General features: G+C 53.5%; 1 protein-coding gene and 1 pseudogene across 2 annotated transcripts; one reads left to right on the top strand and one right to left on the bottom strand.

Moving 5' to 3' along the window:
- The first annotated feature begins 7,676 nt into the window (after positions 1-7,676).
- LOC124959598 (protein YIF1A-like) lies at positions 7,677-8,503 on the top strand (annotated as a pseudogene).
- Positions 8,504-9,190: 687 nt separating this feature from the next.
- Serpinh1 (serpin family H member 1) lies at positions 9,191-18,560 on the bottom strand. 2 transcript variants are annotated; one of them, XM_047518681.1, is made up of 6 exons: positions 18,406-18,505; positions 17,059-17,102; positions 13,977-14,635; positions 12,797-12,895; positions 12,479-12,711; positions 9,191-10,110 (listed from the first exon to the last, which is right to left on the bottom strand). In XM_047518681.1, exons 3-6 carry the CDS (start codon positions 14,590-14,592, stop codon positions 9,808-9,810), a joined length of 1,251 nt encoding a protein of 416 aa, XP_047374637.1. In that variant the 5' UTR covers positions 14,593-14,635; positions 17,059-17,102; positions 18,406-18,505; the 3' UTR covers positions 9,191-9,807. The 2 variants fall into 2 exon arrangements, with proteins under 2 accessions (XP_047374637.1, XP_047374635.1); XM_047518679.1 differs by lacking the exon at positions 17,059-17,102 and having other exon boundaries at positions 18,406-18,560.
- Positions 18,561-20,311: the final 1,751 nt, after the last annotated feature.

The raw sequence follows: 20,311 nt of genomic DNA, 5'->3' as shown, positions 1-20,311 counted from the left end.
TCTTAGTTTCTGTGTCTCTTTAACCAAAATGATCAATAAGAACAACTTAAAGGAGGGAAAGTTTATTTGGTGCTCACAGTTTCAGAGGTCTCAGTCCTTAGACGGCCAACTCCATCGCCTTAGACCTGAGGAGAGGGCAGGGCATGACCAGGGAAGGGTCCACCGGAGGAAAGCTGCTCAGCTCATGGAGGGTAAGCAGAGACCGGGGGGAAGGGGCTGCGGGGAGGATGAGCCTTTCCAGGCCATACCCGTGACTCACCTCCTCCAGCCACACCCCACCTGACAGTGGTTACCATGCAGTTCATTCAAACTAGGATGAACTGATCAGATCATGGCTCTCATAATCTGATCATTTTACCTCCGAATATTCCTGGATTAACAGGAGCTGCCTGGCACCTCATATCCAAACCATAACACCTGGTTCCTGTGAATTATCAGCCTGAGATGGGAGTGGGTAGGTGGTGCTAGGATATCAAGAACAAAATCCCTCATGAAAATCATCAAGACAGGTCATGGTTCAGAGCCCATTAAAACCTATCAAGGGGTACCATATCTCCACAGGCCATGCCCTGGGTGGGCTAGAATTGGAGCTTGCAGATGAAACAGGATCTGGGCCACACCTTGGCTCAGAGTAATTCTGGGCCATAATGCCTTGTCACGGGCTCCATCTTAAAGCTTACACAGGAGTCAAACTTCTTGAGAAAATTAGGCCTCTGATCATGAGTCTCCAAGACACTATTGAGGGCAGACTTAACATCTGCTGATCCTCATTCAAAATCTATGACAGTTGAGCCAGGGAAAAATGCCTTGAGCCTGGTCCAATAGCACAAGCCTGTAGACCCAGCTATTTGGGAGGTTGAGGTGGGGGAATCACTTAAGCCCAGGCACTAGGGCAGCCTGGGCAACAAAGCAAGGCCCTGTGTCAAATATTTTTTAAAGTTGGGCATGGTGGCACATGCCGGTAATCCCAGTGACTTGGAAGGCTGAGGCAAGAGTATCACAAGTTTGAGGGCAGTCTCAGCAATTTAGCAAGGCCCTAAGCCATGTATCGAGTAGCAAGACCCTGTCTCAAAATAAAAAACAAAAAGGACTTGGGATGTGGTTCAGTGAGTAATCTTCTTTCTCTTCTCTCTCTCTCCCCAGCCCCCTGTGTGTGTGTGTGTGTGTGTGTGTGTGTGTTGTGTTTAACAAGATAAAAAATGCCTGAATCCCCCATCCATTTGTACATGCAGGAAACTTTTCCTTAGTACCACTTTGTGCCAGGATTAGGGTCACTGTGGTGAAGAATCCCAGCCTGATGAAAATAAAATGTGGTGTGGGATGAGGCCCTAGGACAAAAAAAGGCCTGACCTTGAGAGGACAGTAAAAGGAGGATACCAGCTGGGCAATCAGGAAGGTTTCCTGCAGAAGGTGGCTATGGAGTTGGGACAGGGTGCTGGACAACCCAGGCAGGGAGCGGAAAGGGACCACGTGGGTGTTCCTGGAGGGTCAGGGAGAGGCTCCTCTAGAAGTCCTTGAATCAAAGAAACTGGCTTGCATAAGGACTTGAACAAGGGGTTGGCAGGTCTCTGGGGCAGAAAACTAGGACCAGTTAGGGGTGATCAGTCTTCTAATCCCACCCAGGACATCAGGCAGAGGGAGTGGGGTCAGCCCTCTTGCCTATGGGTGTGGTGCTGGCAGACTGAGAGAGAACCACAGCCAAGTCATAGGGAAGAAGACAGGGGAGCCTGAAACCCAGCCTTGGTCAGAAAGGGTCCTATCAGTATTCCACTGCTGTGGGCCTCAGGCTCCGTGGTGACCTCCTTTAAAAGTCCAGAGCCCTCAGGGGTCTGGGGAGGGGAGGAAGTCTCCACCTTTGTCCCTATCAAAGTTGGCTTTCAAAGAACATGCCTGTCCCCTTTGAAGGTCATTGTTAAAGGCACTCCCTTAAAGGAGCTCAGCTCAGTTCTTAAATCATCACAGGAAGTTCTGATGATTTCCTGGGTGAACTTCCCATCTGACAACCCGAGCCTGACTCCTTACCCTGTTCCCACAGCACTGGGGTTTTTCCCCCCAAGAAGCACCTGTGGACACATACATGCAGGGGCGTGTGCACACACGTGTTGCGAGGTTCTCCTGGCCCCCCGGAGCTTGCTGCCATATGAGCACTCCTAGTCAGGAACCTGAAGATATGAAAAGGCCACATTGAGCCTAAGGAGGTATTGTGTAGGGAAGTCTTCTTCCTCCTTTTGGTTCTTTCTCTGACCCCACACCAGGTCCCATGACACATAGGCCAAGCAGATGATGGCACCACCATCTCAGGCAAGCTTCCCTGAGGGCCTCCCCAGACACCCAGAGGCCCATGTCCAGGATGCCACTTGCTACCAGGGCTCCACCTCTGAGGAGAAACATGGTGGGAAGCAGGTCTGGGAGTCAGCATCCCTGAGTGTGGCCGGGAGGGGGTGCTGGTCATTGAAGCAGCACGGGGAAGTCAGGAGGGAAGGAGTGAATCTCATTCAAATATCCTTTTAGAGACCTAAAGAGAAGCCCAGAACTGTAGGGAGGAACCAGGGGCCTGACCTGCCTGGAGTGGTTCCCTAATGAGACAGAGGTGCCCAGAATCTAGAGCTGGACAGAGTGCACATGAGGACCAGGGGCTGGTGGTTGGATTTGGCAGCTTCTGCTGGGAGCCCAGTGCAGGCCACTTTAGTATCTTCAATTGTAAAAACTACTGACACCGGAAGAGATCCCCAGGAGGAACACCTGCAGCTCTGGGGTGAGCTGCAGGCTGCCACCTGCTCCTGCTCCTGTCTGGGTTCAGCTCAGGTCTCCACTGCCCAGAAGGCAGGAGAGGGGGCAGGTAAGGGGCTCAGTCCTCCCATCCTGGACCGGGGCAGAGAAAGACAGAAAAGAAACACCGCGTCTGGCCCTTCTCAGATGCAGACCTCATTCATGGCCTGGTTCTTCGCTGCCCAAAGTGAAGAAAGATGAAGACCCCTGGGGCCACCCCCCCCATGTGACCCCCCAGGCATGTGGGGAGGTATGTGTCTCTGGAACCCAAGGATCCCGCTGCTGGCCAGGGTCTCAAGTCCGACCCGCGGAGGCTGGACGGGCCAGCTACCTGCACAACAATACCATGCCGAAGATGTCCAGACTCGTGGAAATGTGCAGCCCAGGCCCGAAGAAACTCGCCGCGCACCTGGCCTTTGGGCTCCACCGCCCGCGCAGCCTCGGATCCGAAAGAACCCATGGAAAGGACAACGCCCCGGGCGCGAGTGTGCAAAAGAGGCCTTGAGAGGCTCCAGCAAGGCTCGGAACCTGCCCATCGCCCACCGCGATGTTGTACTTTTTGTCACACAAAGATCCCCTCCCCCAACAGCTGCCGCGTTCCCTGCACTGCACTGTGAGGTGCCAGGGGAGCGGGGAGATAGTCCGTGTGGATAGCCGGTAGGGACAGACCCAAGGTGAGATGGAGCAACACCTTCTGGAGTCTTGTGGAGTAGGTGGATCTCCTGAAGGACGGGGTGCTTCGGTGGGCCTAGTCCTAGTTTCTAACAAGAAACCTCAATTCCTCTTTTTGCACCAATCTCCCATCCTCTGCTCAATCCATCTGTAGGATCTGCCCACACCCAGCTAAAGAAATAGGGAGGCTACACACTTCATGTTCATGAATCATGGGATGGACCCAGGGTATAAGGAAGGTTGAACTTCTTTATTTTGATAAATCACCATTGGAGCCCCTCCCGTCCTGGCCAGAGTTGTCAGGAAATCTGGTGATCACGCTCAGGCTTTCACAATTCCAGGAGGCTTTGGTCATTCATGAAGATTCACAGAGGTTATCACTACGGCTGCACACAACCCAAGCCTGGGCAACCCAGCAGCCAGCTCCTGCTACACAGGTTGGGAGCTCCCAGAGTCTGCCCAGCTTTCGCCGGCATCCCTGTAGCCACCCACATCCCAGCCCTCTCCACCCCGAGTCAGGCCGCTGCCCCCCTCATCCACCAAAACACCTACCGCTAATCCCCTCTGAGCCTCAAGCATCTGGTTTAATATTCTCCGCAGGTTTGGTCCTGGTTCCAGTGGACCAGGCCACACCGTGTACATCCCCACCAGTAATGCCTGAGGGTTCCAACTGCTCCAGTCTGACCAGTATTTGTCATTACCTGTCTTTTTCATGACAGAAGCAATTATTTTGCTTATTCCAAAGGTCTCGGTTTTTTTCTTACACGCTCAATGAGTACCTAATACAAATTTGTTGAACGAATTAATGGAAATCCAGGGAAGAGCTGGGTTTGGCAGAAGGATGAGGAGGGGCTCCACGGGCTGCCGCTGCAGAGGCAGAGGCAACAGGATGGGCAGAAGGAAAGGGAGATCTCCGGTGGCAAGAAAGAAGGTGGGGCGATCACAGGAGTCCAGTGGTGGTCACACCTGCTGTCCTCGTGAACATTTGCTGCCCCGCTCTTGTGGTTTGGATGTGAGGTGTCCCCCAAAAGCTCACATGTGAGACAATGCAGGAAGGTTTAGAGGAGAAATGATTGGGTGGTAAAGAGTCTTAACCCAATCAGGGAATTCATCCCAGATGGGATTAATTGAAGTGGTAGGGCATGGCTGGAGATTATTGGGCATGGCTTTTGGTACATATTTTATATCTGGAGAGTGATGACTCTCTTTCTGCTTCCTGATGATGCCAACTGCTTCCCTCTGTTGTGCTTTTCTGCCATGATGTTCATTCGCCTCACCTCGAGCCCTGAGGAATGGAGCTGGCCTTCTATGGATTAAGACCTCTGAAACCGTGAGCCCTCAAATAAACCTTTCCTCCTCTACAGTTGTGCTGGCCGGGTCACTTAGTCACAGCAGTGAAAAAGTTGACTAAAACACCCGCTTTGGGTCTCACGGTGGGATCTCCCCATTAGGCCCATCCCCCAGCCCCTCACTGTGTCCCCAGTTCTCTGCACACCCCAGCTGCCACACCTCTGTTCCTTTTACCTGAAATACCTCTTTCCTTTTCTGTTCAGCTGTAGCTTTCCTGTTTCAGTGGTCTCCCCTGACACTTTGACACAGCCTGAACCCAAGTCGCTGTGGCATAATGGAAAGAATCTGACTTCAAAATCAAGGATATGTAGACTCAAATCTTATCTCTGTTATACAAGCTTCAACTACCATCACCTCTTAATTCGTAGCTAACACTTACTGGCCACATTATTTTCTGAGTACCATGAGCTACCCTGTTTCAACTCACCACAACCTTATGTTATCATTCCCAGCTTACTACTAAGTTAACTGAAGGCCAGAGATATCAAGTAACTGACCAAAGGTCACCCAACAAGGGAGAGATGTGAGTCAAGTCTGTCAGGCTGCAATGTCTCTGCTGCTAAGAATCAAAGCATACTTCCTTTGAGCACTTTTAGGCACCTCCTGCGCACTGGGCATGGTGCTAGATATGGTGATACAGGACACAGGCAGACGACCTTCCCTGGAGGAGGTCACCGTTGGAGTCTCAGAGGAAGCCGTGCTGCGGGGACTGGGTGGAGATGATGTATAGAGTCCCACTGGTGACTGCCACTATGGACTGGAGTGCAGCGCTCACCCGTTCCAGGAACTTCTTCCTCCACAGTCAGGGGTCCTGAGAGCCCGAGAGCCAGGCACTGTCACCATGAGGCCTTGGGCTGGCCACTTCACCTTGCAGAGCCCAGCTTCCTCACCTGTAAACTGGCATAGTAATAGCTGCTCCTTCGGGAATCTCTGAGAATTCAACGAGATGGTACAAGGCAGTGCCAGGCCCCTAGTGGGAGCTCAGTGAGGGTCAGTCCGGCTCCCCCACACCCACATGGCAGCCTCCTGGTCCAGCAGGCTCCTCCTTTCCCTGAGACTTGAACAGCACTGTAGTGGGAATAACAGGGCGATCCTTCCAATGGTCTCCAGGGGGCAGGAGAGCTCCACCCAGGGCAGGGATGGACCCCTGTGGGGTTCAGTGAGCTGCCCAACTTCAGATCTCCACCACCCCCACTCCAGTTACCACCCCACCCTCCCTCCCCTCACCCCGTCCACCTTCACTAGTCCCATCACCCAATCTGCGGTGTTGAAGGGGTGACTTGGGAGCACAGACCCCGTCTCCTGTGCAGGAGGCAGCAGCTTGACCTCAGGGCCTCCTTGGCCTGGCAGCACCCAGGCCTGCTCATCTCACTGCCTGTCCCAGGGGAGCTGCTACCCTGAACTTCAGAGGCTTGGAGCTCAACCTATAGGCTTAGAAAGACTTCCCAGCAGGAAGTGGTGCCCATGTGGTCACCGCAACTAAGCAGGTTGAAGGAAGAGTTGAAAGTCAACCTGGGTAACATAGTGAGTCCTTGCTGGAATATTACAGGGGTTGGTTGAGTCAGTTTATGGTTATCAGCAGGTTATATACCTTTATAATTAGAATCTGGTCAATTCCTTTCCTGCCCATCCCCTGAGGTATGGAGGCAGGAGCAACTTTTACTCAAGTGACTAGATGGAACACCAGATCACCCCCACTGGCCACAGGGCCTCAGTCATCTCTTTCAGCTGTGATATCAGCTGTAAAATAGAGCTGATCCCTACCCAGCCCAGCTCTAGGAGGCTTGGATAAAATGACATGTCAAATAGTCACAAAACACAAGTGGTACCTGCAGGTATTACTAAAATCATCATTCTGATCAGGAGACCCCCTCGCCCCTCATGGCAGTCCATCTGTGACCTCACCTCATCCTGGGAATCTTTCTTGCTTTCCCAGGTAGCCATGGCTTCCTCCTCTGGATTCCCCATTCCCTCGTTCCCTTCTAGGACAGAACTTTCCTATATACTCAGCAAAATGGTTTTAATACCTTGTAAGTGTGCGAGACCGAATCTAGAGGACAGGAGTCTAGGTATGGTGCTGGACAGACAGGCCTGGCCTTGTTTTCAGGGAGCTTCCAATTACATGAGAGGCAGACAGGGAAGGTACACAATAAGGAGTCAATGTCACAGTGCCAAGAAGTCTGCAAAATGAGAAAATGTGGTATAGAAAGTGAGGCAGGAGAGGTGTTGATTATAGGGAAGGTCAGGGAAGGCGTTTCTGAGCAAATGACCTCTTAGCTGAATGGTGAGAGGAAAAAAAACAACAGCCCTGCAAAGATCTACGAGAAGTAGTAGCACATGCCTGTAATCCCAGCTGTCAAGAGGCTAAAGGAAGAGGATCACAAGTTTAGACCAGACTGGACGATTTAGCAAGATAGTATATTAATTTATGTCTCAAAATGAATTAATATACTATTTAATTTAAGGGGGTAGGGATGTAGCTCAGTAGTAGAGTGTCTATGGATTCAATCTCTACTATGAAAAAAGACAAAACCCTACAAGTGCCACTTATGAGGAGGAGGCTACAAGAACAACCAGTCGCAAAGGCCCTGAGGCAGGGGAACAAACATGGCATGCTAGAAATAGGAAAGACCCAAGGGAGCAGCAACACATTATTGAGTTCTGAGCATACTCATCACTGTCCCTAAGTCTCCACCTCTAAAAAAAAAACCTTTGAAAGTGGAGAGGGATGCTACAGACATGGCGGCCACAGTCCACCAGTCCCAGGACATGTTGGGCCACTGGGTAACCACAGTTGGTGTCCCAGGAGAGAAGCAGCGGCTCTATTAGTAATCGTACCCACGAGGCAGCGCAGCGGTCCCTCAGGGAGAGCGAGCATCGCAGCAATGGCCTATCACTCGGGCGACGGAGCCCGGTTCCAAGCACAGGGCCCGGGCAGCTCCTGATTCCCCTCCCCTCTTGATTATACAAGAGGTGATTATTCCAGTCAAACTGGGGGATACCCAGTCCCAGGAACCAAGGTGGCCTTCAATGTCAACCGCTTGCTTGGGGACCCAAAGGCCAACATGGCTATGGCCTATGGCAGCTCCATCACATTTCATGGAAAGGACATGGTACACAAGGAGCTACACCGTTTTGTACCTGTGAACAAACTCAAGTATTTTTTCACTGTGGTCAAAGCCTATGTGGCCTAGAAGCTACAGCTGCTCATCTTCCCCTGCACACAGCAGAACTGGGGAGTGATCACAGTGATGTGCCTTTGTACCCACGGCAAGACCCCAATGCCCCAACCTCTACATTCCTACGATGGCCTTCATCACCTACATGCTGCTGGCAGGGGTGGCACTGGGCATTCAGAAAAGGTTCTCTCCAGAGGTGCTGGCCCTGTGTGCAAGCACAGCACTGGTGTGGGTGGTGACCGAGGGACTAGCTCTGCTCCTGGGCCTCTAGCTGGCTACCATATGCAGCGAACTGAGCACTTTCCACCTACTGGCCTACAGCGGCTACAAATACGTGGGGATGATCCCCAGTGTGCTCACAGGGCTGCTGTTCAGCAGAGATGGCTACCGTGTGACTACCTCATCTGCCCTCATGCACTTCATCGTGTGCTCTTTGCAGACAGCAGCCCTGGGCCCTGTCTGTGGGGGACCCAGCCCCTTGGCAGCGTCTCCAGCCTCTCATCATATACTGGTTGACTTTCCACCTAGTCTGATGACTCCTAGCCCCAGATGGCACTGGTTTTTCCATACATTGAAAATTTGGTTTCCTTGGGGGAAAAAAAAAGTGGAGAGGACACAATACAAGACAGACCTGAGAGTGTAGCTTTGGTAAAAGTCCATGTGGTAATATTGGGAGTCAGCTGGCCCTTACACAGCTCTGTCCACACCTCAGGGGACTCTGCTGGACTGCCTGGCCAGGTAAGGGGTTCTTCCTATGAAGAAGAAGGGATATCGGAAGGGACTGTGCTGGGTTCCTCATCCCCTGCTACAAAATCCGCACATATGCTGGACCACCTGAGAGCAGGTGTCCCACAAGCCCCCTCTTTCAAAGCCCACCCTGAATCAGGCAACTTACTAACCAGTGCCTCAGCTGGTGTCCTTGGACCCTCGGAGATGAAGTCGCTTACAATGAAAAGCAAACAGACCGAAGCCCAGGACCCTGCAGTTCAAGCTGTCCAGGGCTGACGACCGGGGCCAGAGCTCCTTCCCAGGCGGCCTACAGTGGGCCTGCCACATGCCATTGTCTGGGGATATCTGCCAGCACTGCAGGGCCTGATATGAACTGTTAAACAGAAGGACTTTGTCCCCGGGGAAGAAGAACTTCTTCCATGCCCAAAATTTAATTGGAAAAGTTTTATTGAAAAAACAAATTGTACAAATAGTTCTTGTTTTGATGAAAAAAAAAAAAAAAAAAAAAAGGCTCATGTTCCCCCTTCCCCCCATCTTTGAAAAACTAAAAAAAGGGAAAAAACTAAAAAGTCCATCCCATGATGCCCAACACAATTCTCGACCAGGGTCTGTCCAGGAGCCCCTCCTATGAGCTGTTTCCCAATCCCCCTGACCCAGACAGTCACTCTGGGAAGCCTGGTTCCAGGGACTGCAGCACCTGGTTTTGTAGCTGAAGGAAGTTGGGAGAGGTTGTGGGGAGGGGCTGAGGCAGTGGGAGCGTCAGGAGAGGGCCAGGCTTTAACCCCCAGCCCCACAGGCCCACAGGCCAGGAAAGTATTGGCTGGTCAAGGCAGGCTGGATCCAGACTCAGAGGGCTGAACAGGATGGCTATCGCCCAGGTCGCACAGCTTGTGGGGTCTCTGGGCTCAGCATAATGGCATCTGGGGACCCATGTCTAAGCGGAGTAGATTCTAGCTGGGAAGGTCCGCTCAGGTGCATAGGAACCCTGGTCTGGTTTTCCACCCCCACCCCATGGAATATCCAAGACAGGCACCTCCCCCCACAATAGCACCCATGTGTCTCAGGAACCTTCTGCTGCTTCCTGTCATCCCATGCCCACCTGAGGGCCCTACAATTCATCTCGCATCTTGTCACCCTTGGGCCGGACCAGGCGCCCAATGAACAACAGGGAGCCACTCTGGGTGTCTCGCACCAGGAAGATGAAGGGGTGGTCCGCGTAGAACAGCTTGGGGCTGCGCAGCTCCTCACGCCCGTAGATGTCCTGGTCAAAGGGGTTGCCCTCTGTGTCCCACTCGAAGGCAGTGGCATGGAACACGCTGGCCAGGTACAGGTCCTTCTTGCCTGACATGCGCGACAAGTCTGCCTTGTTCTTGTCAATGGCCTCGGTCAGGCCCAGCCCCGCCAGGTGTTTCTGTGGGACCAGGTGCCAGGTGAGGCCACAGCATTCAAGTTTCCCACCCACATCACCCTGACCACCCTGAGGAGACACGGCCATGCCTAGGCCACACAGTCCAGGGGCCATGCCCATTCGGGTGCTTCGCTCACACTGCTGCTTTCCCCATTTTCCTCCTGAGCTCCAGAGGAGGAAACTGAGACTCAGAAAAACAATCAGAAGTGATCCCTGGCACTGCCCAGCAACCTTTGGGCTGTGCCCCTTGAGGAACGCTCCATGGATAGACAGCAACCCTGGGAGCAGATCTGAAGGCAGGTCCCCTGACTCCAGCCCAGACCCACCAAACCCAATCTCTGGGATGGGGAGTGGATGGATCCTTCTTAACAAATCCCTAGGTTTGAGCACACTCAAGCTTTGAGAAAGATGGATCAAAGGACAGATAAGTCCACATCACTCTGGGGCTTACAGCCTGTCCAGAGTGATATGATGCCCAGGGTTTGCTTCAATAGGAACTGATGCAGGGACGAATGGGTAGCTACAGATGGACCACAATGGGCTATGAAGAGAAGAGATGAGGGTCAGCTGGGTGATGGGCATCTGAGGGTTCCTTACACTAATCTAACGTAAATAAAGTTTTACAACATTTTGTGAAAGAAAGCTTAAATACACACACATGCATGCACCATGGCTTTGCACAGCCCTGAGAGGTCAAATACACACGTCTGCACCGTGTGCCTCATCCCCTGGCGTGCCCCACCCTACTCTCTAGACAGCCTCCCTGAACAACTTGCCTTCAAGATGGCCGTCCTCTCTCCTTCTCCCCTCAGGGCTCTCCAGCCCTCACACAAGCAGTGCCTCCCCAAAGGCTCCCTGCCCCTGGACTTCTCTCTCTCTAGCAGTGTTGGTCCTGTTTTCCCCTTCCACCTGGCTCAGCGCTCTGGAAGGGGAGAGCCCTAGACAAGGCTCTCTGTGGAGGTCAAGACTGACTCTCGGTGTTAAGAGATGTCAGTAAAGGACCATTGGCTGGCCAGGCACAGTGGTGCAGGTCTGTAATTCCAGTTACTTGGTAGGCTGAGGCAGGAGCACCACAAGTTCAAGACCAGTCTCAGCAACTTAACTTACCAAGACCCTGCCTCAAAATAAAAAATAAAAAGGATTAAAGGTATAGCTCAGCAGTAATGCACTCCTGGGTTCTACCCGAATACCAAAAAAAAAAAAAGAAAAAGAAAAGGACCATGGCTGAGTGAACAGCAGTCTCATGAGCCCAGGCTTCTGCAGAATAGTCTCATCTCACTGGTATGGCCAAACAGACACTAGGCCTGGGATCCTGAGACTTAGGGAGTCGTGAGACAGGTGTCTGAGCAGGCCCAGCTACTCCATCCTGATGACTATGCACGAGTCATCCACCTTGAATTTGCCAACTCAATCTATCCCATGGACTTGTAAGTACTGTCTCTACCGAGTTCCAAACCACAAAGCAGAAATAAGAAGAGACCATTGGCCAAGGGATGGGGAAGAACCAGGGTCAGAGCCAGGAGGGAGACAGTACAGACTCTCCTTTGGAAACTGAGTCTACAGTATGGACCACTCCAAGCCCTACCAGGTTCTGGTTTGGAGCCTAAGCCCCATTCCATCTTGAGCTTTCTCTCCAAGCTCTCTTGCTAACAAGTTTGAAGAATTCTATGGGTCAAGAGCCTTCTGGGGAACCATTTCTGGCACCCAAGGTAAGGATGAGGTGGACTTTTTTGAGTAAGTCAACTGTCTCCCTCCTGACTGACAAAAAGGCCACCCTATGTCTTCACCTTGAGGTCTAACTGCAGCTCCTCCACTTTCAAGCCAGGGGACCTCGAGAAGTCGCTGCTTCTCTCTGAGTCTCTCTGCCCATCACCCAGGTTGGTCATGAGGGGGATATCACCTTGAGCATGTTGCTGGTCATCCTAAATGGCCTGGGTGACCTGGGTGTCAATCTTATCATATCATGGATGATCCTCCAGCTTGAGCAATCTCTAACTGGGCACTCCAGACTCCCAGATGCAGCACAGTGACTAGGGGCTGACTTGGGTCAATTTCTGCCTAGGTGATTTTGGACAAATTACTTAACTTTTCTGAGTCTCAATTTCCTCATCTGTCAGCTAAAGTTTATAGTTCTTTCTAATGAAGTTGTTTTGAGGAGTGAGACAGCTTAACATAAAGTGCTTAGATGCCTGTCACACAGCAAGTGCCCATTTGAACTTGGCTGCTGGGATTATCAACTGCAGCCTCCTCCCCAGAATACCCCCCAGGCCACCCAGTCAGGACGCCCATGGGACACCCAAGGGACACAGGACCGACCTAAGTCCCTCCTCTTCTGTCAGGGCTTGCAGGCTGGAGTTGGGCCAACACTCACCTGTAAGTCGTGGGTCACCTCCACCACACCCTTGGGCAGGGAGATGGCGACAGCCTTCTTCTGCATCTTCCCCATCCAGACCTTCAGCTGCTCCTTGGTCAGCAGCTTCTCAAGGCGCTCGAGCGGCTCCACGTGGTGGGGCATGAGGATGATGAGGCTGGAGAGCTTGTGGGCGAGGGGCATCTCCAGGATTTGCAGCTTCTCCTTCTCGTCATCATAGTAATTGTAGAGGCCTGGGTGGAAAGCAGAGGACACTGGGTGGCTGTGGAGTGGGGGACAGGACCCCTGCCTAGACCTCCTGCTCCTCAAGGCACCTACCTGTCCGATGCATCATTGTGACACCCACGGTATAGGAACGTGTCACCATGAAGCCACGGTTGTCCACCATCTTGTGGTGGAACTTCTCGTCCCAGTGTGCTGTAGTGGAGACAGAGCACAGGGTCAGAGATCCATGTCCCCCAGACACATCACAGCCCATTGCACACCCTACACTTATCCCTGCCACAGGTCTGTGACCATTCCCTGGGGCCAGACTTCAGGGTGCTTCCCTTGAGCACCCAGCTCACAGAATGCATGTTCTCTGCTCTTGGGTGAGAGGTGTCTTCTAGGACACGCTATCTGAGGATGCAGTTGGCCTCAGTCGGCCAAGTGACAGGGACCTCATTCCACCTTCACCTCGGCCTCCTCCATGTCCACTGCCTGTGTGGCACTTGTCAGGTGGGAAGCATGCTGAGCTGGGCTTGCTGCACTGCCTGATTTTGGAGTGGGACTGTGTCCTGGGTAGGAGCACCCTGAACCACCCTTATTCTTGTCTGCAAGTTCTGTCTCCATGACCAGAAAGATGATGGGAAACCAATGTGTGTGTGACAGTGGCCTGAGCCCTGTTTTGAGCCACAGCCAGAACTGCGATCCAATCCAGGCTCAGCAAATGACTGACTGTGAGGTCTAGGATCTCCTGGCTTGGCTCCATTTATAAAAAGGGTCACCTTGTTCTCACAGCCAACTGAGAAGGGTACCAGCCCAAGTAGGTACTCACACATATCCACTGACCCCCAGTCTACCTTCGAGTCAATTCAGACCAACTTCACCTGCTCCTGACTCTGCTACCTCCCAGCCAAGCCTCAGTTTCCTTGCCTGTGAAATGAGCATAATAGTGCCTGTCCCCAAGGGCTGCTTTAAGGAGTTGGGGGCCTTTCTCCAGCTCACTGCTGAGGCACAATTGACATTGAATTTTATGGATTCCAACACATACAAGTAATAGCACTTTGCTTTGATTAAATATGATAGATAGGAGCAGATCTTCTAGAGTCCCTCTGAGAGATTGAATCCCTACCTCTGTCCTTTTGACAACTGGCTACCTCTCTGAATCTAGCTCCTAGTGTGTACAAGATTTCAAAAAGTTACAGCCTCCACAGGTAGCTGTGTTAAATGAGAAGCAGCAAAGAGTCCACACAAGGAACTCTTTAGGAGAAACCCCTCAATCCTGCCCAGGACTCACGCTTGAAGAACATGGCATTGACCAGCAGGGCGCCATCAGTGCGTTCCACATCCTTGGTGACTTCGGGCAGCTTGCCGTCGGTGGTCTGCGCGGCCCACTCGTTGATGGACTGCAGGGCACTGCGCTTGTCGCGGAAGTTGATCTTGGAGTGCTCGCAGTTATAGTGCTGCTTGCTGCTGCGCACGAAGTCGTCCGCGAAGCTCACGGAGCTGGGCCCGTACAGGCGGCTACCCAGCTTCCAGGTCACGTTGCGCGCCGTGGAGTTGCTGAGCGAGCGCAGCAGCTCGCCCAGGCCGGCGTGCACCTCCTCATCCCGCAGCTGCTCCGCGCTCAGCACAGCCTTGGCCTGTGATGCTGTGGCCGCCTTGCCGCCCAGAGACACAAGCCCCAGGGAGGAGGCCACCACCACTGGTGACAGCAGGATGTTCTCCACAGCTTGGTCCTTGGCCATGGCCTGGTACAGGCTGAAGGCCAGGCCAGCGCTGCGCTCGGCCAGTGTGGCCGCCTTGGGGCTCAGCTTCTCCGAGGTGCCAGGGGCTGCTGCAGGTTTCTTCACCTCGGCCGCCAGGGCCATGGCCAGGAGGCACAAGGTACCAAGGAGCAGGAGAGGGCGCATGGCTGGAAGGTGGGTCGAGTGCACTGCAGGGGACCTGTGAGGGCTGCAGAGAGAGAGTGGCCCTGAAGCCCTATGCCTTCCTCCCCAACGACCATCCCCAGCTTCTCCCTGACATCAAATTTCCTGGAGACGTAGAAGCTCAGATCTGACTCATGGCTGCCCAGTCTCTCAGGGGTCTTCTCTGACCCCACTATGTAAAGCAGGTTCCCAGCAAGACACCAGCAGACCACCCTATTGGTTTCCTGCATTGGACATCCAACACTTATGTGTTTACTGTCAATTTATTTCTGTCCCTAAGTAGGCTGTAGCCTCCAGCCTGTCTGGTCCCCCACTGTATCCTCAGGGCCTAGCACATGACAGGCCTCAGCCACTCCTGAGTGGAGATAGAACAGGGCAACTTAACCAGACCCAGGGTCTCCATCAGCCTATAGAGAGCTCAACTGATCTCACATGACCCTCAGGGCCCTTTTCCAGTAAGGACAAGGAACAGCAGGGCTGAAAGTCTACAGGAAGCCCAGGTGCCTGGGCAAAGGATGTCCTGTGGGATAGACCTGTGGGCCTGCCCCACCCCCAAGTCTACTCTGGGATGTTAATGAGCCACTGCAAGGTTTACTCATTAAATGAAGGAGTCCAGATGTTCCATTCTGCTGCCCCTGGGATGACCTTGAATGTGTGTGTGCATGTGTATCCACCCGGCCTGTCTCCCCTTTCCACACTGCAAGGGCCTAGGTAGACTTAGCCTGCCCATCTGCCCACAGCCCCTCGACCAGATGGGAAATCCCAGGACAAAAGCTCTTGGGAGCAGCTCCTTGGAAACTAAGAGGGGAGGGGGGCTTCCTGAGAGAACAAGGGCAGGATCCTGGGGAAGGGGGTGAGTCACAGCTCAAAGGCAGTAACCCCTCCTCCCACCAGAGGCTGGCCAGATGTGTGTTCATCCTTCTAGGATCCTGGAACCACATCAGATTCCATTCAACCCTCCCATCTGACAGTCATTGCCACACAGGCCATCTGCTCCATGGCCTCAAGGTTACCCTCAGGCCCCCTTCCCAGAACCCAGCAGTAGCAGGAGCCCCAGGACAAGCACCACTCTCCTTTCTGAGACTTTCCATCAGAACAGTCTCTACTCATGAGTATTTTCTCACACACCCACTTCAGGTCCTTCCCCTCTACTTCATGCAGCAGCACAGGAGAAGAGACAACAGGGCAACAGGAAAAGTCAGAAAGAACCCTGGTGGAGGCGGGACTCCACTGCTTTGGCAGACAGTTTCATGGTCCTCCTAAAGGAGGATGGAAAATTCGAAATCCTAGTGGAAGACCCTCGAGGATTTCGACCAGTGGGGGGGAGCACTGGATTTCTGGGAGAGTCTACTGTTGGCATCCTATAAACCCAGGCAGGTCTCCCACCTCCCTAGGCTGCCACCCCCACACCACCACCCCAGGGACCTTGAAAGTGCTCTGCAGAGGAGAAGCAAAGGGCCTTCGGAGAGGGCGTGGTAGAGAGGCAGAGTGCCCCTGAGCTCCACAGACACCTGGGGGATGCACAAGGGAGTTTGGGTGTCATCCTCAAAGCACTAAAGTGGCAGAGGTCCTCAGGCCCAGACTGGGCTCCAGGCCTCCTCCCTCCCAGCCTCGGTTCCTTCTCCACTAGGCCTAAGGCCTCAAAGGCAGAGGTAGCATATAATCTATTGCATAAACAAGGACACTTAAGAGAGTAAAATGGAACATTTCTAATTATTATGCCAGGACAGCAGGCACATGATCACCCTACTCAAAGGCCACCTCTAATCCAGGCAGCTGATGGTGAGCTCAGAGCTCCGATGGGGCTGCAGAGACCACCAGCATCCCCTTCCTTAATAGGTGGTAGAGGAATGTGGCCTGCCACGTGGCGGCCACCATCTCGACAGCACCCACCCCCAGCCAAGCAGAACCTCAAAGGGCTGGGAGGGGCTTCTCAAGAAAGCTCCAAATAACTAGTTTGGGATTTCTGAAGCAGCCACATAGCTCCTGCTCCTGGTGACGTGGCAGGCAAGAGGCTGAATTATCTCTGTAGGCCAGCAGAGGGGGCTTCCAGCATGAGATGCAGGAGGCCTGGGCTTAGGTCCTGGGCGTGCTATGGATTTACCAGGAGACCCCAGGAGCCTTCCTGGCTTTCCTTTCACATCTGCACTTAAGTTTCTGAGGGAAGATGCAAGGTGGGGGAGAAGGGCCACCCTGTTAAACCCAGCAGCAAGAATGGAGGAAGGCAAGTTCCTGCAAGCAAGCCAGCCTCCCACAGCCCAGCCCATCTTGCCACCAAGAAATGCCAGCCCTCAGGCCACGCTGGTTAGACAGTCTACAGTCCCACAGACAAAATCCAAGATTGCGTAGCCCACAGCTGGCTGGACTGAGCTGGGACTGGGAGGGGAAGAAAGGAGAGGCTGGGGGTCATCAGAGGGTCTCAAACATTTGAGGGGGGGTCTAAAGTACCTTGAAACTGCCTCAGAAGGAGGTCAATGCCTGCCTTTTTCATTCTGAAAGAAAACAGAAGAGTGAAGAGAATGGGACCCCACAGAGGGGAGGTTGGGAGCAGGGGCCAGGCCCAGCCCCCAAAGGGTACCCGTCCCAGATTTCCAGGGACCTCAGAGGCAGAGCACTTCACTGAACAGTGGGAGAAACTGAGGCACATCTGAGCAGGTCGCTACCCAGCTCCCACAAGGACGAGTAGGGGTCTGTCTATTCAGAAACACTCATAGAACCCTCCTGAGGGTCACAGGTGGTGTCCCGTTACACTGCCAGAACACCAAAGTCTGCTAGGAATCCTGGTGACCAGAGACAAAGGCCACGCAGGAAGGGGGGATGGGTCAGAGCACAAGAGGGTGTGGCCCAGTCCAGCTTCCAGGCAATCAAAGCCCCCAATTTTCTCCAGGCCTCCATCCGGGCCCTGCAGCCCAGAGGGACCGGCAGGAAACCAGGGAAGAGGAGGAGCCAGGACTTCAGGCCAGGCTGGAAGTGCTTTCATTCTTCCTCCTCTCTAGATGCCTCAGGAATGTCCCTAAGCTGGGGGTAGGGAAAGCCAGCCTCTGAAGAAGCCCTAACCCTACAGTTCCTCCAGGAACCAGGTGGGTGGACAGAATAAGGGTGATGACTCCCACATCTCCAGTTGGTCCCTCGACCCCTGCCCCCACCCTGCAGAAGACCCTGCAGACTCCCACTCTTTTTGATGGAGGGGGAGCCGGCTACTCTTTCCCTCAACTGCCATCCTCTCTACACCCTGCTCATCAAAATGGAACCTCCTTTGGTGACTCCTCCCAAAGCATGGAACCCCCAAAGCCAGGACCCCCACCCCAGGAAAAGCCAAGACTGGTTCACTTCCTCTCCTAGGCTCAGATAACCCCCATCAAGCCTGGGAGTGACCAGTCAGTCACTGCAGGGCCCTGGGCCTTCAACTGCAGAGCTGACCGGTGTGCATCCCTGTAGGAAAGGCCCCATCTCCTCCGTGTTTGTGCAGAGGGTTTCAGCTCCCCCACCCACAGCCCCACTGTCTGTCTCTGCCACCACCGGCTCCCTGAACTTCTGGGGGCACTGCACTTTTCCCAGCCCCTGAGCGCGCGCCGGCCGGTCCCAGCCCTGCTTCCTGCCCTGGCCCTCCAATCTGTAGGGCTCCATCACCATCAGGCCGAGGTTCCCATCCGCTGCTCCAGCTGCCCCCAAGTGCCTGGGACTTAGGTTTAGGGGCTCTGGTTTGGGCCCCAACCCCTCCTGGAGGCCATCCGCTCCCTCTCCTTAAGCACCCCCAAATTGTTCCGCGCTCCCCCAGCCGCCCCTGCCCCTCACCTGGGCCGGGCTGGCGCTCGGACCGGAGTCTCACTTTCAGGCTGCTGCTGACTGATTCTACTCTCCGCCCGCTGCCTCAGGCCAGGATCTATATATGACTGTCCCCACCCCCTCCAGCCCCCGTCCCGAGAAACTTCTGGAAAGTTGGAAAGGCTTCCGGAGGGCGCCCCAGCTCCACCAAAAAAAAAAAAAAAAAAAAAAAAATCCAAAGACCTCCCCCTAACCGCCCGCCTCCCGCCCTCTGTCTGTGTCTGCAGGCGCTGTCCGGGCCCCTGGGTCCTACTGTCCCCCTCCTCTGGCCGGGCTGTGGGGCATCGGTGAATCCCCCTAACTAGTCCTTCAGATCGGGGACCTTGATGGTCCTGGAGGTGCAGGAGGGGGATTCAGATCACTGAGCAGGAGGAGGCTGCAAGGTCCAGCTCCCTGGACTGGAGCCCCTGCTCCTGGCTCTCCAGGCAGGCCACCCCACTCTGATTGCACATTCTTTCTGGCACCCCTTTCATTGCTCTGCACCGAGTACATCCATTGCCCCTCCCTACTCCCAAGTTTTTCAAACTGAAACTTAATTGGGTCCCCCAATCCCTCCTCCTCAGGGCCCCTGTCCTTTGCACTGGGGATGTAGTCAGACTTTAGGAGTCAGTGCCCATCTTCAGTTCTGGGTTGACCCTAAAATCCTCAACCTCGGTTGAGCTTGATGTCAGTGGCCATTCTGAGGAGGTCAGGGCTTGGACCAGACTCAGTTCCTGCCCCTCACCCTGGAAAGTCCAGTCTTGGAGTGATCAAGGCAAAGGCCAGTGGGGAACATCAGGTGGTCCCGCTGAAGTACATAAGAAGGAAAACCCTGGCTGTCCACTAAATACTGTACCACGTGACTTTCTGTCTCATCCACCACCCTTTCCCTGAAATTCTAGGAGTGCTGCACTTGTTCCAGCTCCGAGTCCCCATCCTTGCCCAGCTTTCTGTCCTCACCCGCAGGCCTGCTCCATGGCCATCTAGCTAGCCCCAGTTCTCCATTCCACAGTCCTTGACTGAAATGTGACACTAAACGGAGAGCCCAAGGAGGAAGGCAAGTTCAAGACCCATCTGGTCAACTTAGTGAGACCCTGTCTCAGAATAAATAAATCAAGGGCTGGAGGTATGGCTCAGTGTTGGGGTACTTGCCTGGCATGCATGAGACCCTGGGTTTGGTCCCCAGTAATGCAAAAAAAAAAAAAAAAAAAAAAAATGCTGCTAAGTCATTCCTTGTTTCCTCCCCCCCCACCCCCACCTGCTTTTTCTATCTCCAGTTGATGGTCCCTGCCCGCCTCCCTGTCTCAATGCCTTCCCACAGACTCCAGGTCTCACTATCAACCCTTCTCACCCCACCCTCCCACAACTGATAGCACCTTGAGCTCTCAATTAACCTGGGGTATTCATTGTTGTTCTGGGAGCTGGCGACACCCCTGAGCACTGGACAAAGTCCCTGTCTTCGGGGATATCCATTCTGATGGGTGTGTGTCTGTTAGTAGAGAACTCAGTAAGGCAGATTGTTTAGGAGACCCCACCCCAATCCTCTTCACTAGTGGAATGATAGATAACTGATGGGCACAGTACAGTACAGAGAGGAAGGGACAGTATAGAGACTCTTCACCCGCTCCTAGTCACTCACTCATCCATTCCATCAGTAAAAATCTTGAGCATTTTCTTTCTTCCAGGTGCTTGTCAGATCCTGGGGAGCAAATGAATTCCAGCACCCAGTAAATGAATCCTCTGAGTCCCTGGGCTCTGTCATTTGCAAGGGAAAGAAGTCCAGCCACCCCAAGCTGGTGGTAGTGACTAGCTTCCTGGTCTGGGTTAGGATTAGGCTGCTGCTGCTGTTCAGTCTTCTGACTCCAAGAACTATGAGAAATCTTAGATCCCAAAAGCT

This window comes from Sciurus carolinensis, chromosome 11, assembly GCF_902686445.1.
Source record: "Sciurus carolinensis chromosome 11, mSciCar1.2, whole genome shotgun sequence".
NCBI lineage: Eukaryota > Metazoa > Chordata > Mammalia > Rodentia > Sciuridae > Sciurus > Sciurus carolinensis.
Note: the sequence above shows the minus strand (reverse complement) of the source record. Positions and strands in the feature narration are given on the sequence as shown.